The sequence below is a fragment of the Pocillopora damicornis genome, chromosome 10, assembly GCF_964200805.1.
Source record: "Pocillopora damicornis chromosome 10, jaPocDami1.2, whole genome shotgun sequence".
Lineage (NCBI taxonomy): Eukaryota > Metazoa > Cnidaria > Anthozoa > Scleractinia > Pocilloporidae > Pocillopora > Pocillopora damicornis.
The window spans coordinates 8,595,002-8,621,800 of NC_142679.1; the positions used below are offsets into that span (position 1 = coordinate 8,595,002).

At 37.4% G+C, this 26,799-nt stretch overlaps 3 protein-coding genes and 1 long non-coding RNA gene across 18 annotated transcripts; 3 read left to right on the forward strand and 1 right to left on the reverse strand.

Annotated features, from left to right (window-relative positions):
- The first annotated feature begins 230 nt into the window (after positions 1 to 230).
- LOC113669575 (uncharacterized) lies at positions 231 to 4,633 on the forward strand. The gene is made up of 3 exons (XM_027185630.2): positions 231 to 3,201; positions 3,874 to 3,982; positions 4,296 to 4,633. Exons 1-3 carry the CDS (start codon positions 740 to 742, stop codon positions 4,296 to 4,298), a joined length of 2,574 nt encoding a protein of 857 aa, XP_027041431.2. The 5' UTR covers positions 231 to 739; the 3' UTR covers positions 4,299 to 4,633.
- Positions 4,461 to 26,314, reverse strand: LOC113669576 (potassium voltage-gated channel protein Shal). Of its 11 annotated transcripts, XM_089184087.1 has the most exons (6): positions 26,103 to 26,314; positions 25,725 to 25,783; positions 9,967 to 10,266; positions 7,265 to 8,179; positions 6,480 to 6,588; positions 4,461 to 5,613 (listed from the first exon to the last, which is right to left on the reverse strand). In XM_089184087.1, the coding sequence occupies exons 3-6, from the start codon at positions 10,215 to 10,217 to the stop codon at positions 5,554 to 5,556; spliced, it is 1,335 nt and encodes a 444-aa protein (XP_089040213.1). In that variant the 5' UTR covers positions 10,218 to 10,266; positions 25,725 to 25,783; positions 26,103 to 26,314; the 3' UTR covers positions 4,461 to 5,553. The 11 variants fall into 11 exon arrangements, with proteins under 11 accessions (XP_089040213.1, XP_027041438.2, XP_089040216.1 ...); XM_027185637.2 differs by lacking the exons at positions 25,725 to 25,783; positions 26,103 to 26,314 and adding an exon at positions 16,812 to 16,973; XM_089184090.1 differs by lacking the exons at positions 25,725 to 25,783; positions 26,103 to 26,314 and adding an exon at positions 16,812 to 16,969 and having other exon boundaries at positions 7,265 to 8,065.
- Positions 10,204 to 13,151, forward strand: LOC149038784 (uncharacterized). The gene is made up of 2 exons (XR_016180246.1): positions 10,204 to 10,484; positions 12,252 to 13,151. It is a non-coding gene; the product is annotated as an uncharacterized LOC149038784 (long non-coding RNA).
- On the forward strand, positions 13,615 to 24,390 carry LOC113669577 (QRFP-like peptide receptor). Of its 5 annotated transcripts, XM_027185641.2 has the most exons (5): positions 13,676 to 13,906; positions 19,157 to 19,260; positions 19,928 to 20,002; positions 21,604 to 21,699; positions 21,802 to 24,390. In XM_027185641.2, exons 4-5 carry the CDS (start codon positions 21,688 to 21,690, stop codon positions 22,912 to 22,914), a joined length of 1,125 nt encoding a protein of 374 aa, XP_027041442.2. In that variant the 5' UTR covers positions 13,676 to 13,906; positions 19,157 to 19,260; positions 19,928 to 20,002; positions 21,604 to 21,687; the 3' UTR covers positions 22,915 to 24,390. The 5 variants fall into 5 exon arrangements, with proteins under 5 accessions (XP_089040219.1, XP_027041443.2, XP_027041442.2 ...); XM_089184093.1 differs by lacking the exon at positions 19,157 to 19,260 and having other exon boundaries at positions 13,615 to 13,906; XM_027185642.2 differs by lacking the exons at positions 19,157 to 19,260; positions 19,928 to 20,002 and having other exon boundaries at positions 13,639 to 13,906.
- Positions 26,315 to 26,799: the final 485 nt, after the last annotated feature.

Here is a 26,799-nt window from a genome sequence, read left to right on the forward strand (position 1 = left end):
TTGTTGGGTTGGTGTCTCCGTGAGTTCAAAATTGTTATTACTTTACTTCAAAGACCCGCTGGGAAGTGTGTCTACCCACTTTGTTTTGTGAAAGGATGCTAATTTTTCTTATTGATCGATCGAAAGCCAAATTCTTCAAAAAATTACCGAACTCATCGAATCCGAGAGCCTCCTTTTACGTTATTTTGCAGTTTTCTTTTCTTTGGAGGTGCGCAAACTGATGTTTATTTAATGACTTCAAATTCGTGATTTAATAAATCGGCAGTATTTCTCGATGTTCGCCCGAGAATCATTTCTTTCGTTGCGTGGGATTCTGCAAAGAAGGAAGTGATGTGAGACAAGCGTTATTGGAAACATCAATTGTGTTAAAAATTTCCACGCAGACGAAATATCTGTTGATTTTGACAAAGGTGCGGAAATTTAAAGACAATATTTGATTTGTGTTTGTCAAACACAGAAATCTCCGCTTGCCTAAAGGAAGTTGAAACAGGGAAAGAATAGTTACTGAAACAGCTCTCATCAATGCTGGTCTTGGAACCTTTACTGGATTTGGTACAAACTTTGAACTTAACGGCGGAGAGAGGAGAGCGTTTCTCGTTAGAGATTAAAAAACTGGAGCCAAGAAGATTTAGTAAACTGGAAAATGCGGTTTATTAAAGTTTTATTTACGAGTTTTTTTAGCACCAGAATTTAACGACTACAATCGCATCCCCAACAGGGATCAAATACTATTTCAAACATGAGTGAGTATCATGATATGGAGGAAAACAATCATTTCTTCAACGATTCTTCGTTAAAAGCCTCTAAAGAAATACCGCGTACACTATTCTCGCCCATAATTCAAGTTTCAGAAGACGACGAAGAACGTAACAAAGCCGCTGAATTTTCAAACAAAAATAATCTTGAAGTGCCAGCTGTTTTATTGTCACCTTGTGCGCGAACAAGCAGGTCTGAACAAAGTTTGATAAGAAGAAATTCGAAAGAGTTTCTCGCTCCGCCATCATTACAAAATGTCTCTATGACTTCATTTAGGCCTAGGAAATTATTGCTCTCTGTTCCTTCATCTCCATCAACTTCTGAGTTTTCACTTGACAACGACGCAAGTGTCTGCCAAGACCATACGGCAAAAAACGAGAGTATTCATCATGCTGATTCAAACAGCCGACTGTCTTGTAAAAGTGCTGACGAAGTACCTCTCGCCTGCTCTTGTAGCGTTCAAGACATTTCCGTGGAATTAGCGCGAGATTCTTCAGCTTCTTTGAACAGATCGGGAGAAATTTTGACTAAGCTGAACGAAGGCGGTGTTTGTTTACCTGTTGCCCGTTCCACACCGAACTTACATCGGAACAAATCAACCTGTTGCGGGCATCCGTCCAAACAACTTTGTTGTTTAATAGCCACAAATTACACACCTATGTCAACACCAAGTTCAGAAGGTTTATCTTTCGAATTTTCAAACCAAATTCTCAACGAGGAAGTCACAGACAAAGACACTCTGGCTGACGAAATCGTCTCTCCAGTGGTGTGCGACACATTCATAAACAGAAACGAATCGGAAAATGACTTGAATCGTCTTTCGACAACCAGACCGAAGAGATCCTCGAGCGTGGGTACACAAAGCTGCACTACACCACAAAACGTCCCAATTCCAATGAGTGGATCTACTTGTAAACAACTATCGACCCCTAATTTAAGGCTCTACAGCAATCCCCTTGCAGTTCCAGCGCCTCGAGAATGGAGATCAAGTGCAAAGTCTGTTGCTTCAGTGGGGGATAGGTTGAAAGTTGAACAGTCAGGCGAAAGATTAAAAAACCTCTCGAGCGCCAGGTTGAAGAAAAAGTCATCAACGTTTCTTCATCCAGACATGGCCCATTTTTCCGACTCAAATCATTCTTCAGAGGGAAGTTCAAAATCTCTATTGCAAGATCGTCCTTCCGAAGTTTCCTATCTTAAAAGGAAAAAATATTCAGATCAGAAATTTACGCATGCATCGTGTAGCATCAACAGTTCTACATCTTCAGCATTTGCGGAATCTTCAGGTAGAAGCGAAACGTCCATAATGAAAAGTTTTTTGTCGCTAATATCTCCGTCGAAATTTCTCTCCAAGTTCCACAGCTCCTCAAAACATAGCATCCGCAGTACGAATTCGCATTCGTCTCGTCGTAAACGACCAGAAATTGATTTCCCCGACGACGACAAAATTGTTGTTCTGAATGTGAGTGGCAGACGTTTCCAAATTCGAGATTATTTTCTTTCCATCTATCCAAACACATTGCTGGGAAGTAAAGCAAGAAATATTTTTTATGATAAGATCAAGAACGAATTCTTTTTTGACCGCGATCCAGACACCTTTCGCTACATTTGGAACTTTTATCACTCTGGACAGCTCCATTGTCCGCGAGATGATTGCGTCCAATCTTTCTTAGACGAAGTGGCGTTTTTCGGGTTGGACATTAGTATGCTTTGTGAGTGCTGCTGGTTCGAGACGTTTGAAGCAGCTTACGAAAGATTAAATAAGAGACGAGAGGAACAAGAAGCTAAGGATAAAGAGGCCGCAAAGGCTGTCCATAGCATTGATCCAAACGCCTCCTTTAGAGAAAAGGTTTGGCTTACACTTAAAGAACCGTCTATTTCTTTATATGCGAAGATTTTTTATCTGATAAGTGTCACCGCTATTGTGATCAGCGTGGTGGCAAACACGACTGAAACAATCGCGTGTAAAGGAACGATACGAATTTGCAAAGAGGAAAACGAGAACACTTATTTCTATATTGATACAGTCTGTGTAGGTTTCTTTACGTTCGAGTTTGTCTCGCGGTTGTTAACTTGTCCAAGCCGTCTTAAATTTATCATCAACCTCATGAGTATCGTGGATCTGCTCGCAATTCTGCCGTATTACATTGACTTGATCTTAAACGCTCTGTCGTTTGACGCCCAACTCGGCATGAATGCTCTAGTGGTGTTACGAGTTTTAAGGATACTTCGCATCTTCAAACTACTGCGCCATTCTAAGAGATTAAAACAGTTGATCCAAAGCATGAAGGATTCTGCCACTGAGTTAGGCCTGATAGGATTCCTGTATATGGTCATGGTTATTTTAGTTTCGAGTATCATCTATTTCGCCGAATATTCCGAGGACACACAGTTTTCCAGCATTCCCGAAGCCATGTGGTACGCAGTGATCACATCAACTACAGCAGGGTATGTAAAGATAAGGATAAGTTGAAAAATAAGTTCCAAAAATCGCATAACTTTATCGTATTTCCAGTTGAAAGCTTTTTAACAGGTTACGCCGGTGACATACCATGTGATTTCACTCTTTGATCCCGGCTATCGGCGGAAATCATCGCTAAGTTACCTTCTGCAGCGATGGCAGTGTCCACTGATTACCGCGATAGGTGTTCAATATTGTCGACACGCCCAGCTTTAATTTCATTTCAATATCGCTATACGCCGGCTGCTTCTGTTTCCGTGATTTTATCATCGCTGCGAGTACGTCTATCAGTTTATCACGACCGGGAACGGAGGTTTTTGGTTTTTAATTGAAGTGCCTCGTCGTCGCAACAAATTTCGCCGCGAAAAAGGGTATCCGTCGCCATGTGTGTCGCCGGCCTTGAGTCAGCTTCTTCAGTCAAAACGTTTGCGAGGTTGTGGCCAGGTCACCTGTTGGTGACGGCTTGTATTGGACCCTCGGTGATACACTGAAAAATCTGGTTCATCAGTAAAGTTTCCCCTTAAAGCTATTTAATAAAAATATCATTTATATCTATAATAACGTTTACATGCGTTTTTTTGCAAGGTTGCTCTGCACATGAGTTTTTTTTCAGCTATGCCCGCAACATAACCTAGGATTGTTACTTTTTCTTATTCAAGTTATGGTGATATCATACCCGTGACACTAGCTGGTCGGCTGGTGGGAAGCGCCTGTTGTCTGTTTGGAGTGCTTGTCATTGCTTTACCTGTACCCATTCTGCAGTTCAAGGTAAGGTAATTGTTGAACGAGGCGCTTTGAATTTTTCAGGCAGGCCTTTTGGTCAGTAATGCTTATAATATTCAGTAACACCCAAGTGGCACTGTTTCATAAACAGGCTCTGGGAGTTCGATAAGATCCTCAAGCTGTGAGAAAGAATTTTTTTTTTCTAGAATCTATTAATTCGGGTTACGGAACTTTCACCCTTCCCTTCGGCACGATGCCAAAACTTTATGGCCCCAGATTTGTAGACTGTTCTGTAACTAACTGAGCTATTGGCCACACTAATAAAACATATCACGTCGCATGTTGCTTTTTCTTGCAGTGAAGTGTTAACGACTGTCACCATCATATTTAATGACAACGCAAGGATAAGAGCAAGTGATCTGTCTGAATACCTGAATACAAGTTTCAAGGTCTCTTAAAGGTTCAGGAAGTGACAAGAAACAATGGTATCCTACTTACCACAGACAGCAATGCCAGACAAGTGTTTCATATTCTACAATAGTACTAAACTGATTTTTATTGCAATTCTTCCTTGGTACGGAAAATATTGAATTAACAGACGTTTGTCTTAATTGGTTTATTTTTCTAGAACATATGTTAAATAATGTCACACACATATTAATGTTTATTATTAAAGGAAAAGTAGACAAGATATAATCAGTTACATCTCCTCTATTCATTGGTGTAGATTAAAATTTTCTTTGCAGCACTGTAAAAGATTACAATGGGTTATCGAGATTTTTTCAAAAGTTGTTTTGAAATGGACGCCGCCATTTTAAAAGCAACCTAGGAAATTGGTCACATGCGCAAAGCCACGACATGTGTGTCAGAGACAGAAAAAAGTTGGTCAGTCGAATATCGGACACTAACAAAAAATTAAAGATAGTCACTGTTTGAGTTAAGAATACCTATTTTTGCACCTCTTGATAATGGTTTCAACGGATCGCAGAGCATGGTAGATAGAGGAGCGAGACTCTCCCGGGTCAAAGGTTAGCGTCCAGATTGCTCCGCAAGGTTCAAGGAGCAGAGGTTGTAGTCGTTCTCTCATGATCAGCACATTTGAATACAGTTTTCAAAACTGTGCGTTACCCTCTTGAAGCTATAAACGTGGCTTGGTTCAATTCTTATACATAAGTTTTAATGAAGAAAATGAGAAAATATGATTTCTGGATCATATTTCTCTTTTAAGTCTGTAGAAATGCGATGATCAGTATCAAAGCCGATGATAATCACACTGATAAATGATAACCTGAAAGAAGTGGCTATTAACGTTTGGCTCTCAGTCTAAATTCAATTATCCATTAAATGTTCTCTAAAAAGCTGATCTTTTAGATCAGAATTGTGTTTTTAATTTTTTTTTCTCACGTTACCGCTTGGAAACACTTGTCATTTCCAAAATATGCATGGATGGCAATTATTTTTTTCTCTAATAAACCCTACGAACCGACTAGAGATACCAAACTGTAGATTGAAGGGATTCACAGACCACAGTCACAGGTTCTATGCTTCTCTTAATATTCATTACGCATCCAGCACGTGATTACCGAATGATCCAGCTGCCAATGATCAACGTTTAATCAGAGCTCTGCTTCCATGGCCTCATCTACTTCATCCAAAAGTCCAAGTTGTAAATTTGCCTGTGAAAAGCAGAGATTTATAACATTACTTTTTTATGTTTTTCTTGTCGATTTTTCAAACACTTCTCGCTCTCAGCTTTTGTGACATCAAAGTTAACAATTGGGTACGTCCATATGTCATCAAGGTAACAAAATTCTGACTACACTCAGACGAGTTATTTAATGTGAAAAGTTTATTTAGGATGAGTCGGCCAGTCTTGTAGTATATGCATCCTAATTTGATCCTAACATGTGTATACTGAAAACTAAGGGTTCTACAAAAGAACCTGTGCTACACCAGATGCGAAAAACCACTAAAAGACCACTCTTTAGAAGTGACCAAAAAATATGTGGAAACGTATTCCTCATCTAATGTAGCAGCACAATACCCCGAGGAAAGGGTAAACTAACCTGGTTACACTGCTTATCACAAAGAAAAATCAATGAATGTAGTGATATTTTTTACAGGGATTTGAAAAACGAAAATTACATCAATACGAGAAAAAGAGATTGGTCAAACATAAGAGTGACCAACCTAGAATGACTTAATTTTCACGCGAAACGCTTAAATAATCCGAAACTTCCATGATGCCATGCGAGGCTCTTCAACGTGCCCTAAGAATATTAGTTTCTGACTAATTCGTTCCCATGTCTCTCAAATGTCAGAAATTACATTTATCCTGAATCACAAAAAAACGGGATTGACAACATGTCCATTGCAGCAATACATCGGGAAAGAGCGAGACAAATTTGAAAACGATAAAGTCTATGATTAAAACTGAGGCAAAAAAGGTGATGAAAGTAAAAAAGGAACACAGTCAAACAAAAACTGAGACATGGCAGAGAACGTAGCAATACTGATAATGAACATTTATTAAATGGCTCACCTTCTTCTGAATAATTGGAACAGGTAAAGCGATCATTAACACGCCAACAATACAGCCAACACTTCCAATCAGTTGTCCAATGATTGTTCTCGGAACAAGGTCCCCATAGCTGAAACGTATGAATGGTATGTAATTGGTTAAATAAGTCGTAACAAGGTGTTTGCCGAAAACTATATAACTTTATCTGTTGTGGAGAAATACTTTTAATTTGCCCGTCTTGGTTTTAGAGAGTGATATTAGTATGAATTACATGTAACCTTTAAACGGATACCTTGACAAATTATCATCGTTAGTGATTGGTTTACGATATCTAGGAGTTTTAACAAAGAAATACATTGCATTGCAAAAGGAAGAACCTTCCTGAGGGATTCCTGTCATTTTGTTATTGGCCCTGCAATATACATGAAAAAATTATGCACGTCTGATTGGCTGAAAACGAGTGCATTATTCATGTGACATGAATGCAAAGTTGTAACACAAGTGCAGAGTTGTATCACGAGTGCGCGCGCTTTCAAAGTTTCGTCTGTCTTGACTTTCTCTTATGCTTTTTTAAAGTAAAGCATTAAATCAACTTGTAAATTTTTCAAAGACCACAAATGTTGGCTTTGAAAAATTTACTCGTGCTTACTATCACCAAATTGTACTCGAAATCATCTTATTACCTATACAAATACCTTTCTACGAATTGCTACCTTTGATTTTCAAACTGCATACTCCAACAAATTTCTCTACCTAAAGAAATAGCTGGATTTGATGATAGGGCAGCACCCTTTTACATAACCTACCCAGTTGTTGTCATGGTGACGACCGAATACCACATAGAGGCTGGAATGCTGTCAAACAGATTTGTTCTGTTCGGTTTGAGGTCCGCGAGCTTTTCCGCGTAGAATAAGACACTGGAAAACAGAGTTACTCCGAGAGAGAAGCTGAATAGGATGAAGCCCAATTCAGAAGCAGAGCGTCTGATTGCAAATAACAAACTTCGTAGTCGGCTGGAGTGTCGAGTGAATTTCAGAACACGGAAGACACGAAGCACTCGCAGCAAAACCAAGGCGCTAAGACTGTCCACTGATGTTTCCTGCGCGTAATCCAATATCAGCCCAACGTAATATGGTAATATTGAAAGCAAGTCTATCACACTCATAAACTCCTTTACGTAATGCCAGCGGTTTGGTGCTGTAATAAACCGCGTCAAATACTCAAAAGTAAACACTGCTACACACACACTTTCCAATGAAAAATACAATAATTCTCTTTCCTTCAAGTAATTATCGATTTTTTCACAGGACTTAACATTTCCATACTTTATGGCTGACAAATTCCAATTTTCCTTCCCACAAGTGTAGTTCTGACAAAGATATTTCTCGTCACAAGGAGGTGGTATAGTCTCAGCAACAGTACAAACAATACTTAAAGCAATCAGCAGTCCAGAGAAATAGTACCACAATCTACCAAGAACCGACTCGTGTGGATTGTCACAAATGTTCCAGACCTTTTTTTTCAGTTTACATCCTCTCTCAACTTCTAGTTTTTCGTGTGGATCCTCTAACTTAAACACTTTGTCGATTCGTATTTTTCTTGGCTGCCTGTAATCGTCCCAACAACAATTAGATACGGCGTTTATAGAGATACGAAAGAAAGAAAGCTCATCACGAAACTCGTCTGCACAGTAGTCACTTGAATAGTGTAACCTACCGAGTCTGGAGAGAAACGATTGTTATCGTAAGTTTCCTGCGAACCGACAAAATGAGGATGAGGAGGATTACTGTCAATTGCACTTGTTTCTGATTAGTAAAGAGGGTTAGTTTCTTAAGAAACTGTAGAGCTGTGTCGGTGATTGGGATGGGTATCTCGAGATAATTTGGCTTTTAAAAGCTTAAAGCCTGTGTAAGTTGTAAAATCATGTTTGTACATCGTTTTTTTAGATAATGAATATATATATTCAAATCGTTTATCTCACGATTTAGAGTCAGCAATAGATCGGCCTAGGAGGATCAACATCAAGCTCTTGAAAATAAAAGAGCGTGGAAATCTACCATTAGAGTGAGTCAATAGCAGCGAAGTCATAATCATTCAGTCTCATTGCCTGGCTACGACGAAAAGTTGCAATCCTCATTACTAGCTTAACTGGACAATTGGTAGTGATTCTGGATCTTGAGACAAACGATTTAACATTCATTTATTTAAATGAGTAATGATAAAATGAATAATAAATGAACAAGCTGGCAACAATTCACACGAGAATCATTGCACTTTTGGAAATCTAAATTCACATCGATTCAAAGTTTCGCCATGTTACTTGTGTGCGTTTCAAAAAGGTTTATAATTGCCTTTTGTTTTCATTTAATTCTTAAACTCCCGGGAGCGATTGATAGTTCATTTTAATACACGGGAGAACAAAAAATATGATTACATCGAAGATATTGTCATGCCCTTTTTCAAATTCTCTCGAACATCCAACAGAGAGAAATACGTTCACCTGTTAGGAGAATTCGCTTTCAGATCAGTCCTGGAAGTAAGAAAGTTAACTACTGATAGAGCTCCTGTCGGACTCATGTAAAGTTCCGAAGAAGAGCCGAAGAGATGCCATAAAATCTTCTTCAGAAAAGTGATTGAACCAACATCGTGAAAGGAAAAGAGGGATAATAAGTATTTTAGTGTAAACAATAAAAAACATTTTTTAGCAAATTGAAAATGCGGTCGTCGTGCGGTTTTTGTTTTTAGTTTAGTTTCCGTCCCCATCACCACCAGGTACTAATTGATTTTTAACTAAGCTTAGTTGAGAGCTTATTTTTTGTTTCAGTTTTAACGAGGAAAATATTTTTTTTCGGATTCTTATTAAGGCTATATGATATTCTTTGTCAGAATATCAGATGATATATGTTGAAATTCCCTGGTGTGCCATTGTTAAGTAATGTTTTCGTTTTCTGAGGAAAACCGACTCGTAAAATGATGACAAATTATGGGCTTCAAGCCTTTAAAATGCCCTTTTTAAATGCAAATACAAATTTTTAACACTGTATGTTAAGTATCGCAGGAAATTTCTGAAACCGCGGACCCTAAAAATTGTGGCTAATTGTGGTCTTATAGATCCGCGCTTTTCAAAAAGAAAAAAAGAATCTCTCGAGTTGACGGCAAACTGAGCACCGCAGACGCTACAAAAGAAGGTAGCCTTCTTTTGTGGCGTCTTGTGCTCAGTTAAAAAATGGAAAACAATTGAAACTGAAACCAAAATAATTTTTTTCGCGTTATAAAGCTGTATTGATCTGGAGGACTTGCCATATGGAATCATTTCATTCGCTTGGCTGCTGTTAGTTATTAGCATGAAACGTGTGGCTTATTTTGGCTAGGAAAAATTTATCCACATGAAGCCTAAATATTACTGGGATTGAAATATAATTGTGCGGGGCAAAGTACATTTGCAAACCTTTATTCTCTATAAATTAACAATAGTATATGAAAAAAAAAAAAAAAAAGAAAGTAATACCTGTAATAATTCAGAATGTGCCGAAACATTTCCGGATCTCTGTCAAATACATACATCTTGGTACCGCGATCATAAAATAGTTCCTTTTCTGGACTCCCTAGAAGTGTGTCCGGATAATTGTCCAGGTTATCTTGCCACGTTTCAAATAATCGTCCTCCGACGTTTAACAATATTCTTTTGCGTGGCCGTAGTGGCTGGCTGTCCAATGACCACACCGAGCTGCTGTCCCCATTTATTGCCTTTCGTATCATCGTGCGTCGAGTTGATACGCGGGTAGAGCGGCGCCTGATGCGTAAACGGCTGTAAACAGATAAAGAAAACATGTGAGTCAAACAGCTTAAGCTATGCTTAATCACAAAGTCTGTATTCGCCTCAGGGTATATAGTTGAAGAACCTACTTTCTTGTCATATTTGCATGAAAGATAATTTCATGTGTGAGCTGCGCGGCCACATTTACCGTTAATTCCGTCCTGGAAATCCCACAGTTCAGAATCAGAAACATCAATAATTGAACTCGGGTAAGTCATGTTAGTCCGCTAAATTCACCTCATCAAACCCAAACAATTCTTTTACTATAACCCGCTTTTATTTCCTAATTCACAGAACCCAATAATTTGAACGGAAAACATTTCGATTACAACAAAACTTAGCAACAAAGCGCTTTGTTTGGCGCTTGGGACTTGCGTGAGCGACTTAGCATGAGACAATTTAACCTTTTTTGTAAATAAATTCAGGAACATGTATAACCTCACGGGGTGCTACTACGGAAAAACTATTTGTTAATAGAAGGTAAAATAAACGATTTGAACAAAATGGGACAGGATGTTTCACAGTTAATTATTATTTTTATAGCTTTTCCTTACCGGCCAACTTGAATTTCTGGTTGAAAGTAAGAAATGTCATCGACTTTTTGTTTCTTTTTCAAAAGCGTAACTGTATAAATTATTTTTTAGGAACACATTATTTGCGTCAAAATACTCATCACCCTAACAGGTGTTCCAGCTGTCAAAATTTACCAAATTTTATGCCTTTTTGCTAGTCAATAGTAGTTGAAGAGAGAAAGTTCAAAACTTTATTCCACTATACGCAATGAAACGTCGAAAAAAGAAATTCATATTCGGTCGAACAAATATATTAATAAAGAGCGCTCTGGGGCTTTCAAAAAGGTTTTGTGAAGCACTCGCACATTAGGTCCGAGGTAAACAATATCTTATTATCTTATGACGCAACAGGATATAAAGGAAAGGATTGCCAGAGATATTGATTGAAGCTGTCAAATACCAGTTTCTTGTATATTGGCTTCATTATGGGTTTCAGCATTGTCTTGTTTAAGAACTCTGTTTGCCGAGCGATTAATTATGAAGCAATAAAGCAGGATGAGGAGTGAAGACCGGTTCGAATCTACAGACCAAGCTCTTACGACTCACGATGGCGTTAAGAATCGTTTTCAAAATGACAGAAAATCCCAACGAATTTTAATAAAGCAGTTTCTCTAATGTTAGCCCAAGGCGTTCGAAAACGTCCAAATCATCATTAGCAAGCCCGAAAGTAGAATATTAAGTATTAAACACACCTCTAAAAAATTGTCGTCTTAACGCACGCACTAAAATGTGCATAATCTAATACTTCGCGATATTGATTTGCGAAGGATGGCAATTAAGGAGTTATGACACGCGTATGCAGCCGAGCATTGTGTTTTTACCATATGGCCTGTCAAACAAATTAATAGGATTCTTGTCAATTTGTGTCTGGTCAGTTTTAAAAAGTTGTCAGTTCTGTCTAATTTGCATAACTTTGTGAAAAAGCTTTCGTTACTTAGCTTAGCAACGAATCTTCGTTTCGAGTTTTTTAGTCGGCATTCATTTATATCATGTTATTCTTACGTATGTTCTTGAACCATCAAAGTAATTTTAACATAGAGTAGTTTAACGCAGTCATTTTAACTCAACCATCAACCCTAGAATGTTCTAGGTAATTTTCATTTAATGATCGGCGATTCGCGTGTGAAGCCTGTTTATTCCAAATGACTTGCAATGAAAAATTTCATCTATCATCAAGATGATTTATCTCGATGAAAAATTGCTTTTAAACCCGTTAAGTCCGATGTACTAATTCGCACATGAAATACAAAAGCAATCCAATCAAATGAAAGCAATGGTCATGCACTGTATTTCACTCGACATCGTTTGAGTCCTGATTCACAAAGCTCACGCCTTCCTAAAGTATACAATGCAACAACTAGAATTACTTCAAATTTGTCCTTTAATTCCCAAAATTTTTTTCAGGATACATCCCCCATTTCCAGTGGTTTCACATTTCTACAAACACCTGTCTACCTCACTGATAGCAATCGGAAGACACCGCACTGTGAGAGTTAACTGTCTTTTACGGGATAAGAACAGAGTTACTATCAACAGAAGTCGAACCCGAACTACTTGGTCCAGAGTTCAACCACCGATGTAAACAATCTGCCGTGTTCACTAACACACGTGCAACGACTGAATCAGTGTCCTTACAGTAAAATCGGAACACCTGCAAAGTAGTACCTTTTACGTCGTTTCTCAGCCATTGCGGAATCAACAGTAGGCTAATAAGGAAACTCAACTCGGCGTTAAGTCCACAGGGGAACGCTTGATATTGACAGTGTCCAGCGTTTTACACAAGAATTAATGGAAGAAAAACAAACGGTTGTCTATAACTTAAAATCCTTTTAAGGTTCATTGGTGGAAATTTCCAGACGTTTTATGACACAGTTGCAACTACAGTGACACTTACATTCTATATAAGGTCAAGCTAATCAATAACTAAAATAATGACAATAGTGCAATTTATCATCTGTACTCTAAAAAAGGCGAGATTGCGAGCTTATAAAGTTTACAATTTCAATATAATATTTTTCTTTGTTTAATTATTGGCGCAGATCAATGTACACAATTGATCATAGTTAAGCTCAAAACAAAGTGCTGGAGTATTTCATTCATCGTTGCATACATTGTCACGTATTTTCATTTTCTTGTGTATTGTAGATATGTTGTCATTTATCAACACTTTGTAAGAAAAAATCATAGTAACTCTATACTAGGACCTTTTAAAACTTAAAAAAAATAGCTTTTTTAGATAAGAAACTTGGTCTGCATACTTCATTAGGAATATAAATGATTATATTTTATTCTTGTGGTTTAAAGCCATCGATTTTTTTTCTGAATAATTAATTTATCTTGTGTTAAGAACGTGACTGAGCTGAAGGCAAAGACGGCTCACAATCTCACCTGCTCTGCGCTCGAGGATATCGTTTGCTTGCATTTTAACCGGTTAGTGGCGACTCTTTAAATCCTAATACGGCTTAGAAAATCTTCTTTCAAGTACTATACACGTGGGAGATAAAGGACGCAAACGAAAGACATTGAATCTTGCAATCCACCATCTTATGTCTCTTTTCTCTTTGCAATCTGAGGCCAAAATGAAAACAACTCCATCGCGAAAAAGATGGAAAAGCGAGAAAGTTCTTTCCTAAAGTCAACTGGTTTTTTATTCCCCAACAAAGACTAAAAGAAAAGGCTAGACGAATTTATGGTTCTCTTAGAACTTGATAATCTGATTGACGTGTAAAATAACTATTACGTCACATTTAATTATGGTTATCAAAAGGAAACAGGAGACGGGTATACGCCTACACTGAGTGATAAAAAGCCCTTTTCATCAGGACCTAGTTTGCGGGAAACAAACATCGCAGAAAGCACGTCGTTTCTTTTTGAGTGAAACCATTAGTTGCCTCAGATAGATCAGCCACCAAATTACGAGGAAAGATTCAGTTTCAAGTGCTCAGTCTTCATTTATGGCTTATGAATCGAAGAATTCAAATTTACATTGAATACATAACAAGTAGATGAACCAAAATGGTGGATCGAGTTAAGAGCTAAGGAAAGATCATCTTAGAAAGGTATGGCAGATGAAAACAGAAGGTAGTGTGCTTTATACAAGAGGCAATTGTTGAATTTAAGGAATCAAAAACGATATGAGAGGAGCGTTCTTAAAACATCGTTGTATTAGTCTCAATTTTATGCAGTTTCTTGTCTGAAATTAGCAAATAGAGATTCGTCAATAATTCATCGGACAACCTCATCCATAAGTAGTACAAGTTTTCTGTTGCTATAAACGTGTCGGCGCTTGAGGGCTACAGCTAATATCATTTTCTACAGGTGCAAGGAAAATAATTTATATTTTCTTTCCATAAACCCCTAATTACCAGTTGCTTTCATAAAATTATAATTAAAAAAATGATTGGGGGGGGAGGGGGGCTAATTTCGGCAGGTCTTAAGAAATACCGCAAGATTATAATATCTTTGTCTGACATGTGAAGCCGACGCACCGATCAAACTCAGTTTTGTGTTTTTACCTCAGTGCGTGATGTCTGTATGTTTGTGCTATTTTCCTAATTACTCTTATCAGGCCCATGTGAGATGATAACCCAGCTTTAGATTTTTAAAAGTGCAGAGAAAATTTATGCTCCATTAGCTTAAACTGGGCGCAAAATCACAATTTTTTTCATGCTGAGGCTCAAACCTGACGTAACGCTGATTTTGCGAGAGTCCAAATAGAAAAAAATTGATTGAAAAACAGTTCTATATTTCATTTGGCATCTTTCTACTCACCCAAAGGCCTTTTCCAGACGGATATCATCGAATCTGAAGCGTTATCACCAAAACAGAATAATCAACTTTAGTCGTTTTCTACTCTGATGGGCTTGTGCAGAGTTGGAAGTAAAAAACTGCTGTTCACAACTTATTAACTGAGCTGTACACCCTGAATACGTTTTAAAGATCACGAAACTGTCTAAAGCTATGTCCTAACAATGACAAGAACGTCAAAAAATCTATTGCTTTGAATGAATCTGATTCTTAAAGCCAACCGTTGTCTTCAAGGAAGTTCTAAACACAAACGCACAGACAAGAATGTTACCATCTGTTAAAAAAACTCAGTAGTAAAATATCTTAGAGGTTTATGCACGCGATGCGTTACTTTAGAGACACTCGTTCGCCAAATTGCAATTCGACATTACGAAAAGCGAGCTATCAGAATCTCAGTTCTCTATTTGCACCTCAGGCAGGCGATAAGAGTTTTATTTTGCTAGAGAAGGTTTCAAGTCGCGCATGTCTGATGAAAAGATATTGCTGAAGTATCTTCATAGAAACTACGTTTTTACGAGCTTCCCTGAATCGCCAGTATAGCATGACAGATTGCTTGGCAACTTAATTTGTTGGTCTCCCAGGGCAAAACAAAGTTCATCACGTGTCATTTTCCACCCCCTCCCACTAATAAATTCTGTCTGGTTCCGCGAAGATCCTGGGATTGAAGTGTCTTATATCAGAACTTGATGAGCCATATCAACATTTCATGGGCCACTGTCTCTCTTTTGTCATGTTTCCTTGAGATGTTTTCATGCAATCAGATCAACCTACGTTAAGCGGATGACAGTTTGCATTCTCATCCCTGTTGTATACTGAAAAACGTTCGACGAAACCCGTGTTTCATGATTTGAGGACAAGTCCCTCTGCTGAGCGACACTAGTTTGAAAACCACACTTAACGATAACTTTATATCCTACTAACCTCATTTTTTCATGCTGACGAGCTTTTTTATAGGTAGACAATACGTTAAATCATGAAAAACAACAATACCTCCTACCTATAGTTGCTAAGATCGAATTAACTCATCGTACTGGTGCAACATGTAAGAACGGAGAACTTTTAGAAACACACTCGGCTTCATACAAATGGAACTGATATCTATATTGCTAGAAATACAGAAATTGTTTCTAAAAATACCAGAAATAATTGGTTTCTTCTTACCAGCCCTCAATTAAGGGAGTTTTTAAATTTGTTTTTCTTCTGGACTCTTACTAGTATATCTGATTTTCACTATCTCCCTTTTTTATCGCTCTTGAAAGAAATCCATTATAATGTTGAAACTCTGTGTGGCAGTGGGAACAGTTAATCTAACCACTCCCTTTTATTTGGAAGGAAAAAAAAACAATTGAAAGGTTTGATATAACTACTATAATTCAAAACAGACGATAAATTTCTAGGTTTTGGAGATCAAGAATTTACGTTCACCTGGAAAGTTGGGTTACTGGAAAGCAAAAACTTTACCCGGCAAAAATATGACATGTGCTAGTTGTCTAGAGTAAGTCAGATTTAGTTCAAGATTTGTGGAAAAATAAATAATTCATGTAGAAAAATAATTAAAATCTAGGTATCGATTTTTGTAACACTTGTAATTATTTAACCGCACATATGTTGGATTCGTCCATGCACTGCTTTCAGATTATGCTAAATGTATGACCACAGAGTCGAACAGGGAGAAATGTCTCAGGGTGATGAAATCATGGACATCTCCATATGAATATCAGCGAAACAAAAACAAGAAACGTTATCTGCGGTATGTTATGACTGAATCTTTATCAGCGACATAACTTCGTCTGTAACGAACTTGCTAAAGGGACGGCTCAATATTATTGAATTCTACTCATGTAAAGAAAAAGAAATGAAGTGGATCAGTTACATTTTTATTACGCGAGCATGGTTTAGTTCTATTTGCTACAGTCTGATGAGATTATACTTAATCATGCGGAAATACGGTGTTTTCGTAAGTTGGTTTTTCTTTTCATTTAGATTCTTTCTTGCGATATTTGAATAAAGAAACACTTCAGCTTCAGTGTACAGGTAAACTCTCCTAACAGTTGCCGTCCCCTTGAATAAAATACTTCTACATTCTATCATCCAGTATGATTTAAGTACCAAGTATATTATGGAGGTGACAATAAAGAAAAACAAATCGTATTTTACCTGTGAACACTTCAGTAGACCGTTCAGGTCCCAGATTCCATCGCACCCCTCAACTAGGCAAATGTTCAAGACCGCATTCTCATCAGAAAGAAAGGCATTTCCTCAGCAAAACGACAAAATTCCTTCAACCATCAGACGTTGTTTACAAAAACCTAGTGTGTAAAGAGATGTTTTCCCAAAAACCGTCAATTTATGGCTTGAGTTAGAAAACAATCAATCCCCCACTCAGCTATTTTCAACAAAACCACCGTTCATTTAAAAACATACCGCATATCTAAATATAATTGATGTTCTGAATTGCGAAGAAATCGTCGTTCGTTTATATTCCTTTTTAATGTTCTACGAAAATTCCTATCTTATACGTCAATGGCACCTGTCTAATACTTTCAGCACGAAAACATCTGAGGTCAAGAAAACCGAAAAAGTGTGTCTTTTTTGCGTGAAATAAACCATAACTAACAAATTAAAACGTCTTCTGCAGTCTGGACAATTCTGTAGCCTGCAGAGAATAGTTATTGTTAGCTTGTTAGTTTGCATGCAATCCCAGTTAAGGTTCTTGTTTTGCTTTGCTTCCTTTTCGAAAACAAAGAAAGTGTTTCTGTTATACCTTTTCTTTCAAATCATTGTCTTGATGTTAATAAGATATTCGCTAAAACAATGAATGCGTTACTCATAAAATATGCAAAGATAATGCTGTCTTGTATTTTTATTGGCTGACAGCCAACTTAAACCAAGAGACGATGTTATGTCTTTCACCGATTAGTCTCCTCAAGTAAAACATCTCATGAGGAATGTATTGTATATCACAATTTTTATAAGTAACTGAAATGTTTCTTCTTCTTTATATTTTGAGTTCTTTTCTATTACAGCCCTGACTGATGTTAACTTTCAACTCCTTCTTTTATTTATAAAGTTACAAGTAAAAGGTATTGTAAGCACTCAATGTTACAAGTGAAAGTTATGTAAGCGCTCATGACATACTCAAGCAGGTCTGCGTTGGGAGAAGCTAGCTTGATAATTAATTTTCTTCAAAGTTTGCGAATTTCCTGCTTAATAAAATAATGAGCAAACCTATCAAGATCGCCACTGCACGTTCAGGACTTTCCTAAGCGAACTTCCCGTGTCTTTCTGTCGCAACAGAGGGCAGTCTTAAACACTGCGGGAAACGCACAACTTACTTTTTTCAAAAATCTGTTCCTTATATTTCGTTCACACTCACAGTTGACCACTTTTTCAAATCGGCAGATTGTCCGTTCTCTTCTTATGACATCACTGTATGTGTACGGTTTTTAGGTGTCAGCGAAAACTTCCGGTTATGACGTTCAGAATAAAGGAGACCCCTTATCCTATTTGTGATGTATACCTCACATATCAACTGGAGTATTGGCAGCCTCATGAGTTTCACAGTTTCGGTCGATACATAGAAATTTCAATGATTTTTATTAAAAAAAAACTAAGAGAAAAAAAAAAGAAAAATGGCACTTTTTCATACTCGTTACAGCCGGTTATTATAGTTTGTGTGTTACTCATATTACACCCGTAGTACATCGACGGCTTTTGAGCAGATCTTCGTCAAATAAATAAGAATTTTAGGAAGAAGAAAAGCTATCGGCAAACGTGCATATAACTGTTGATTAGAAACAATGTACGTGATGTCAGCCAGCTATCAATCATCTCATTGAGACAGTTAATTGCACCAATGAGAGATAAACATTTCAGTTAATCCACATTTATACAAAAAGAACTGGGTAAATGATTGAACAAAGATGAAAACAAAGTCGAGGAAATAATTATGATAATTTGCAAAAGCATGGCGAACGGTGTTTAAACAACTTTCTAATATTAATGTCAAAGATGCCAAAAATTAATTAACTAAGACCCACCGAGTAATTTATCGAATGTTATGTGCAATGAATTAGGAGCTTTGTTCCGCGCAAAGATAGGAATAGGGGGAGTTAGGACAAGAAAGTTTTTATTTGCCATAAATAAATATCACGTTCGTAAGTAAATCATTCACACTTTGATCGTTTGATCTAGGGACCTTTATTCTAGGTTCTTAATAATAAATTCTCAAATCATAGAGTGAGATAATCAAAACTATGGGAAGATTTAACTGAGAGAATTTAATTTCCATCGTAATAGTCCTGCATAATATTGAAAAAGTATTATAAAAATAAGGAATTGCTCGACTAAGCTTGTTTGCGAAGTTTTGAATAACACTTGTTTGTCAAATGTTGATTTATTTAAATGCATTTGGGTTGCTAATAGGCACTGATAAGGATCTTTTCATAAGGAAAGAAGCTCTTAAATTAAACTTCCGCTCCTAATGCTAATATTTTACATAGTCATTTGATAGCAGATTCCCGTTAATAAAGGACTACATTTCCTCATCCAGTGACTGAAACTCGGCATGGAAGTCAGATAAAGAGTTGATATTGCACTCCAGCTGGTTAGTTTCTCATTCTTTTTTCATTTTCTTGAGGAAAAAGACCAAGCTGTTTTTTTTTAGGATCTTAAATAACGCTGTTCTTAGTTTGGCCTCGTCTTGCCTGTAATTTACTCTCAAAGGTGACAAGCCTCGGCTTTTACAAAAGGCGAAATATTATTCCTTTTCACATGCAAATGATCTTTAAAAAAAAAAACACTCAATACTCTTGAATTGCCTGCAAGCTAAATTATTGTCCTGTTACCAACGCCAAGGTTCTCATTAGTGTTATTTCGGCAAAGTTAGTTTTTGTTAAAAGCTTACGTAACTGAGATCAGGATTAATTGATTTCTGTTTCACCTAGGCAATAATGACTTGTGTTATCCATTGAAAAAAAAATCTATTACACTCGCTTACTTTCAATATCTGTTCATGCCTAAGAAAATAATAGCAATAGGAAATTGTCGCAGATGGAACGTTATTCTTGACAGTTGACACAGTTTTACCGATCAGAATGTTTCATTCCAAAACGAACTCGTGACATACATTTACCACAGGTCTTTATTTTCTTATTGCTCAATTTGCCCAAATCCAGTTTAATGATAAGATCAGACTTTCTTTGCAAATAAAGAAATTAATGAAATCATACATTATTCCGATAACACATGTGATCTCTTTGAATGTGCAACAGTCCTGGCTTTTCATTCCCCTGAAGATCTTTTTGTCGGTTGGATCAAGGAATTTGGAGCACTAACAAAGGAAGAAGGTAGGCAGCGTAAACTGTGCTGTGACTTTCCTGTGTCCGGTCCTCGAAAAAAACTCATTTCACGCTCAAATATTAATAAAACCTAGTAATGCAAATAGTCTTTCAGGAATAATCCGTAATTATTGTTGCGCGTGTTTCTTGGCCGATCCATTAGTTCTGAAAAAAGCTTTAGAGTAACGTCCGGGCCACTACAAATTTTAACTAATACTTGCTGATTTCCAGTGTAAGAGAATGATTTAGCAAAAAGAAATAAGGGAGTTCGAACAGCACGAGCTACGTAACACCGGCTCTGCTCTCACGGAACCTGGGCTTTTTTAGTGTAATGTTAAGAAAACTGTTGTATTCCTTTTGAGTTTTTTTTTTTTACCAAGAGTTCTTGTCTTTTAATTGAGTAAAAAGAAATCAATATAATTACAACGAAAAAATGCCTATCTATTCGTTAAGACAAGGACAGCTGTCTGGTACTTAAAGTTAATTTAATCTCACACTGTAGAGCTTTCGAGCTCTAATAAGATGCAGTTCTATAGAACCTCACTATATTTTTAACATTTGTGTTTCTTGAAACTCAGTTAACAACAACTAACAATTTTGATTCTTTTGATCATCATAGGGAGTTATATATCGCTGACGGTTGATGCACCTCGAGTTAGGCGTTAAAAAGTTCTAGATCATCATTTGAAATTTGTGTCTCGTTCATCCTCAAACATCCTCGCACGATTTTTGTGATTATTTTCTACTAATATAGCATTTTTCACGCCATTAAGCCCTTATTGTAGGGGTTCGCATCATCATAAAGCTTATTTAAGATTACTAAGCAATTAGGAAATGAGTGGGCAGTGGAAAATATCCTCGGGAAAAATTAACGCCCTACTTTGTGGCACCTATCATTTTTTTTTTTTTTTTTTTGCTCCCTCGGTCTAATTTTTAGCATAACTTAATGGCCCAAATACAAAGCGTATAGCTGTTTTCATTTGTTTGACTTGGCACGACTTAACGGTGTCGATATTTTGAAAAATTCTTAATATCTTTTGTTAGTTGAATGAAAACTGTGATGTACTTCTTTAATGTCGCTTAGGAAGCCATATCGTCATTTGTACTGTAAAATCTAAATAACAAAAACAAGTACATATTGGCCATTTTAAACAGTTGGTCACTGAGTGGTTGAGTAAGAAAAGAATGAGGTCAAGCCTACGTTAAAACTGAGAAAGAGAGAGAAAGAGAGAGAATGTGTGTCGCACATAATCATTGCATGATGCTCAACTCATTTTCGTAAAACAAATCAAATAAGCGAAAACAGGAAAACAGGGATAAATTATCAGCAATTATACTCTTTCGCTTATTTCAGAACTATATACACACAAAAATAAGAAAATTTCCGTGTCTGACAGATTGATGTTGGCTTTGGAAGAACTTGATTTCAATCAATTGTGTTTTGAACCAATAGAATGATGAAGGATTCCCCTTACACCTGCCCACTATTTCCATGTCACTTAGGTGGGCAAATAATTCAACAGACTTTATGCCTACGGCCTGGCGGTTACCCTGGTTTCAGCGGCGTATTCGAGAAGAATTAATTTTAATCTTGAATTGTTGATTTTTAGCTTTGAATAAGCAAGGAGCGAGTACGAGCAAAGCCACTCGTTTCAAGTAGTTTCTGATCCCAAGCGGAATTTAATTTTTGGACAATGACTCAACAGGTAAGGGCAAAGTGAAAAAATCTGATTGCCAAATTTTGGATGTAGTCTGCGTAAAATTTACAGCCTAAAAGTGTTGTGTTTTCTTTCCTCTTGACTCATTAGGTGAAAATGGCTTCTGATATCGACCCGTTCGAAGAACTGCTTCGAAAATGTCCAGATATCCATGCTCGATTCAACTTCACAGCACTAAGAGAACTCAATAACTCCGATACAGTGTTACACTCTCTTTCGGGTAATTATTCCCTTTGTTTGAAGCTTTTGGACGAGGCAAATACCAGCCCGCCGAAGGCAAAGACGACGAGCGCGTTGCCATATAATCTACCTGTTCTCATTACGTACTTTGTACTAGTTGCAGTATTCGGTTTGATTGTCAACTTGTGTGTAATTGGTACAATTTGCCGCGTTCGTAGACTGTGGACAATTACAAACGCATTTGTCTTATCTCTGGCTATGGCCGACTTCTTCATGGCCAGTGTCCTTGTTCCGTTGAACATCTGGTGCCAGTATTACCCCGGTCAAAACGCCTCCACAGCTAAGGACACGTTGTTTCCGTTAGTAGGCGCTGCGTCACTTCTCAACCTGGCCGGCGTTACGCTGGAACGCTTCATGTCCATTTCATACCCGTTTAGGTACGACGCTTTCCTGAATCGTTTTCGCGCCACAGTCATCATTGCTACCATATGGCTGGTATCGATATTCCAGGCCCTCCTCATCTTTGCTTTTAAAGACGAAAATGGTAGAACTCCAAAACTTTACGAAGTCCTGCGATTCGCCCTGGTGTTTGGTCTACCATGTTTGTGTATCTTGCTGGTAAACATAAAAATTTACTACGTAGCACGGCAGCATGTGAGACAAATCAATGCATCGAACCCGAACGGGCAAAGCGGCACAAGAAGCTCGAACCGATCGTTCATAAAAAAGCTCAAGACAGTTAAAATCATTGCTCTACTTGTCGGTACGTTCATGGTGACTTGGTTGCCCTACTTTTGTTTGTCGATATATGAGCTTCACACAGCTGTCGAGAAAAAAACAAGCGGCTTGGCGCTGGCTTTGCAGGTAGCAGAAGCGTTAGCGTGCGGAACTGCCCTGTTCAACCCGTTACTTTATGGACTGCTACGGAAAGACGTGCGCGAGGCGATATTGAAAGGACTCAAGTGTGAAAATGTGAATCAGACTGAACTCCAAAGTTTTTCTTGCAGCCTTCGTGCGGAGTAAACACGGTAAGATCAGGAAAATGCGAAAATAGCCACAAACATGGAACTCTTAGTTGGGTCGTGAAAATTTGAGGGAATACAAATTTCAAAGAGTATCACAACCCCCTTAAACTTATCCGAGTGTGACCTTTTCGTAAATTGTGTGGCTTAAAAAAGTCGATAAAAGAAAGCAATCAAAATTGGTTTGCACTAAGACAGTTAGGAAAATTGGTCGGTTCCGACTTGTATTTAACCAATTATTAGAACTAAAACGTTTACTACCAAAATTTTGAACGAGAAACCTGCAACGAATTAGTGCAACTTTAACATTTTGTGTGCTGATAATTTTTCGGTTTAGCCTTTAAGCGGATAATCCCATCCAGCGTATGCAGATTTCTTTTTGCTCGTTGCTAAAAATTTTCTATAAAAGCAGCAAAAGATCTCCTTTGTTGCTGAGTAAATTACCAATACAATAATGAAATCTCTAGATCGCTGGCTCCAAACATTTGTTAATCGATCGACAGAAATGCGTCGAATTACGTTCATCGATAAAATATCTTAGGCTTAACTGAGTTTTGTTAAGAAAAATAAATGTCAGTTTCAATATTGTGATATGTTTAACTGCCGGACTTTTCATTACATCACATGCCAGAGGGAAAAAAAAACATTTCTTTTTTTATTCAAGATCACTGATAGATAAAACATTTGTAGGTTTGATGTAAAATATACTTAACGATGCGAAATGATAAATTAAGGTAGATTAAGGCCGTGGGACTTATCTGTGATGTAATTAATACCCTGCATTAATAAGGGAATAACATGACTTTTTGAGGGAATATTGTTTATTTGCGCCCGCGTAATGTCATTTGCGGCCCGAGCGCGAAGCGCGAGGGCCGCAAATGACACTACAAGGGCGCAAATAAACAATATTCCCTCAAAAAGTCATGTCATTATCATTATTATCAATAAACAAGGCCAAATGATATCAAGAATGCGAGTTTTAATAATACAAGCTAAGTGAATGACGAATTCAAAGTCACTTCAAATCATCATGTAAGCTGTAGGGCTGATAATGCATTAGCAGCCCGCTGTCAGTCTTTTGCGGCCCGCTGAGCGTGTGTTTTGAAGAAGCCGATTTTCTATTTGGCCGCGTATATTGATAATAATGCTAGATGAAAACACTTTCAAGCCGACCAAATGTGTTTTATGTGTTTTATTGTCAATAAAAGGGTAGTATTAATATATCTTGATTGTGAGCAAAGTGTTAACGATTATCTACAATCAGACGAAAAAAAATCCAGTTATTCCAAAACTATGAAGGAACGAAGAATAACAACCTAGAGCTTGCTGAAATGGAATGACCGCTTGCACTTAAATATATTATCTTCATCCTTCAAATTAGGCCTGTGTAAATGCTTACTTAATGGGTAAAAAAACATACATTTGAAATATTGGAAAATATAAGACATTTAAAAAACGCAATGCTTCAATCGCAAAAGCTGCCTCAATCCTACTCATTATCAACACGCTACAAGTACCCCATTTCATAGAGATTGTAACCGAAGAATCTTACTGTTTATCTCGTAAGTATGATTGCAGTTTGCCGTCGAGGTTGTGCATAGCTTGTCTTTGCAGACAAAGCTTTTAGACTAAACACCCTCCATCCTTCTTGTTCTACCTTCTCACACTTTTTTCTGGTAGTCCGTCCACTACGTAATCCTTTGTTTTATAATTTTCTTTCTCTAAAATCAACAGTTACAAATCAGTTGATTCACGATTTTTGAGGTTGAAATTGCGACATTCATCGTTGTAGCTCAAAGTCTTTAGAGCACGCAAAGCTTCTATATTTATGCAACAGGCAAGATGATGCAAGAGTGAAATAAACTACTGAGACACTCATTAAGAGTCGCTCCTCGTTGATGCATTTGTTTACTGAAAACTCCTTCGACGAAATAAAAAAGTGCCCTTATTTTGCACATTACTAAAGAACTTGAGTTTTTAGTGGCAACACAACACATATTTCAGTCTCGCATCAAAGCAGCTTGTGGTTCGAGCTTTCACCTCCGCCGAAATTCTAAGATTAAAAGAAGCACGACTTTTCCACTTTCGGTACACACCAGACGTTTTTAACAGCCTTCAAGTCTTCTAATATGGACTATTAATGCTCTGAAGCCTTGCTATATTTACTCGTGTAGTTCTCAGACCTCTTGAGAATTTCCTTTTTAATTAAGGAAAACAACTGTAGCCCACGATATGAACAGCCGGCTTTTAATAAGTCAAACATACGCCAAACCAAACACCCGACTTCTGACTTTCAGTTTTCCTTTGCAAAACCCAAGCAAGTCTAACTTAAGAGAGATTTTTGAATTCCAAGTATTAATATGAAATTTTCAGTCACGCGCATTCTCGCTATTTTCTGTCAAAGAAAAGTATATTTCGCAATTATATAAATATTTGTTCAAAGAGCTGATTTTTGCTAACAAAGCTCTTTGTAATAAGCGAGCACAGTTTCCGAGAAACGAAGGATTTTTTAAGGAATGTCTTTGTTAAAACAACTTTCGATAACTGCACTATTTGTCTCAACAAAGCACGAGGCATCGTATCTTTTGTTAAGTATTCAAATTTCAAGTACGTTCTTTTTACCCTGACACATCTCAACGCTTAAATAATTTAGCCCATTTTTTGTAGTAACAATGACAAAATAAATCTTGAGCCACATCAACCAAAATCTTCAAGAAAGGGGCTAAGCTTTTTCTGTATTTTGTATCCATATTCTCTCTACCATGCAATCAAATTTTAATAAATATCTCAGCGAAGAAAGTTTGTTCAAACCTGTTGTATTTCTGTCACGAATAGAAGTTCACTAGTAGCTGGTTGAGCTTCTCGTTTCTCTGTTTAAAAAATAAGGAAGAAGAAAAAAGGAAAAACATCGTTTTAATAGGTCGTAGAAATAATTTAACACAAATTCTACGGCACGATGACCTTTTCCGCTTCATTTACGGTAGCAAGTCCAGAAGCTTGTGGTGTTAAACAACAAAACACTGACCCATTTTTAAAAGAGGCGTAAGTAGCTCGAAGATAGCTTCAAGCGTAAACTGAAGATGCTCCATAGAATAATCAGTTAGCCTTGCAGTTATTACATTTTTTTTTGTTTACCAAAATTCACTTGAAAAAAAAAACACAACCATTTAAGCTAAACAACATCTTTACCTTCACGAGGGCTTGGATCTATTAAAACCGTTTGACTGGAGAAAGATGTGTTTAAGTTCCTGAAGGCATGCTCGTTTTTTAATAAGTTTTATCCCTTACATTGTCATTCGAATAAGCTCCACAAAAGACTCATTCATTCAACGCTGGAATGAAATTTTTTTGTAACACAACAGTAACAGTGGGCAACGTTTTCTAAATTTATTTCAAATGACACTTGAATACACAAATCATCTTCTATTCAATCTGGGAAAAATCGGATTTTTCTCGAACATTTTGAATTTGTCAAGGCTGAATATGTGCACTAGAATCACGCACAGGCGGAAATAAAATTTCTCAAGAACGGCCAATCGCTCTGACGAAGGGCTAACGCTCGAAACGTCAGCTTTTTTTACCCTTTACGGTGGCCAATTTACGTTTTCAACTCAGTTGTTAACACCAAATTACCTGCTATACTCTCCCCAACCCCCTTTATTCATGTTGCACAAAATCACGAGTTTGTTTACCCTAAGGAATAGTGGTGCCGGTCTTTGATAATCAAACAACAAGTGAGCATAAGCATGACCACATCTCATAAAAGGCATGCCACTTTCCATTCACTCGACCCACCAATCCTTGCAAACTACAACAGCTGGATGGAAACCAACGGAATAGATTTTGCACTACTGTTTTTAATGGAAGAAAACTAAGTTCCATTTGA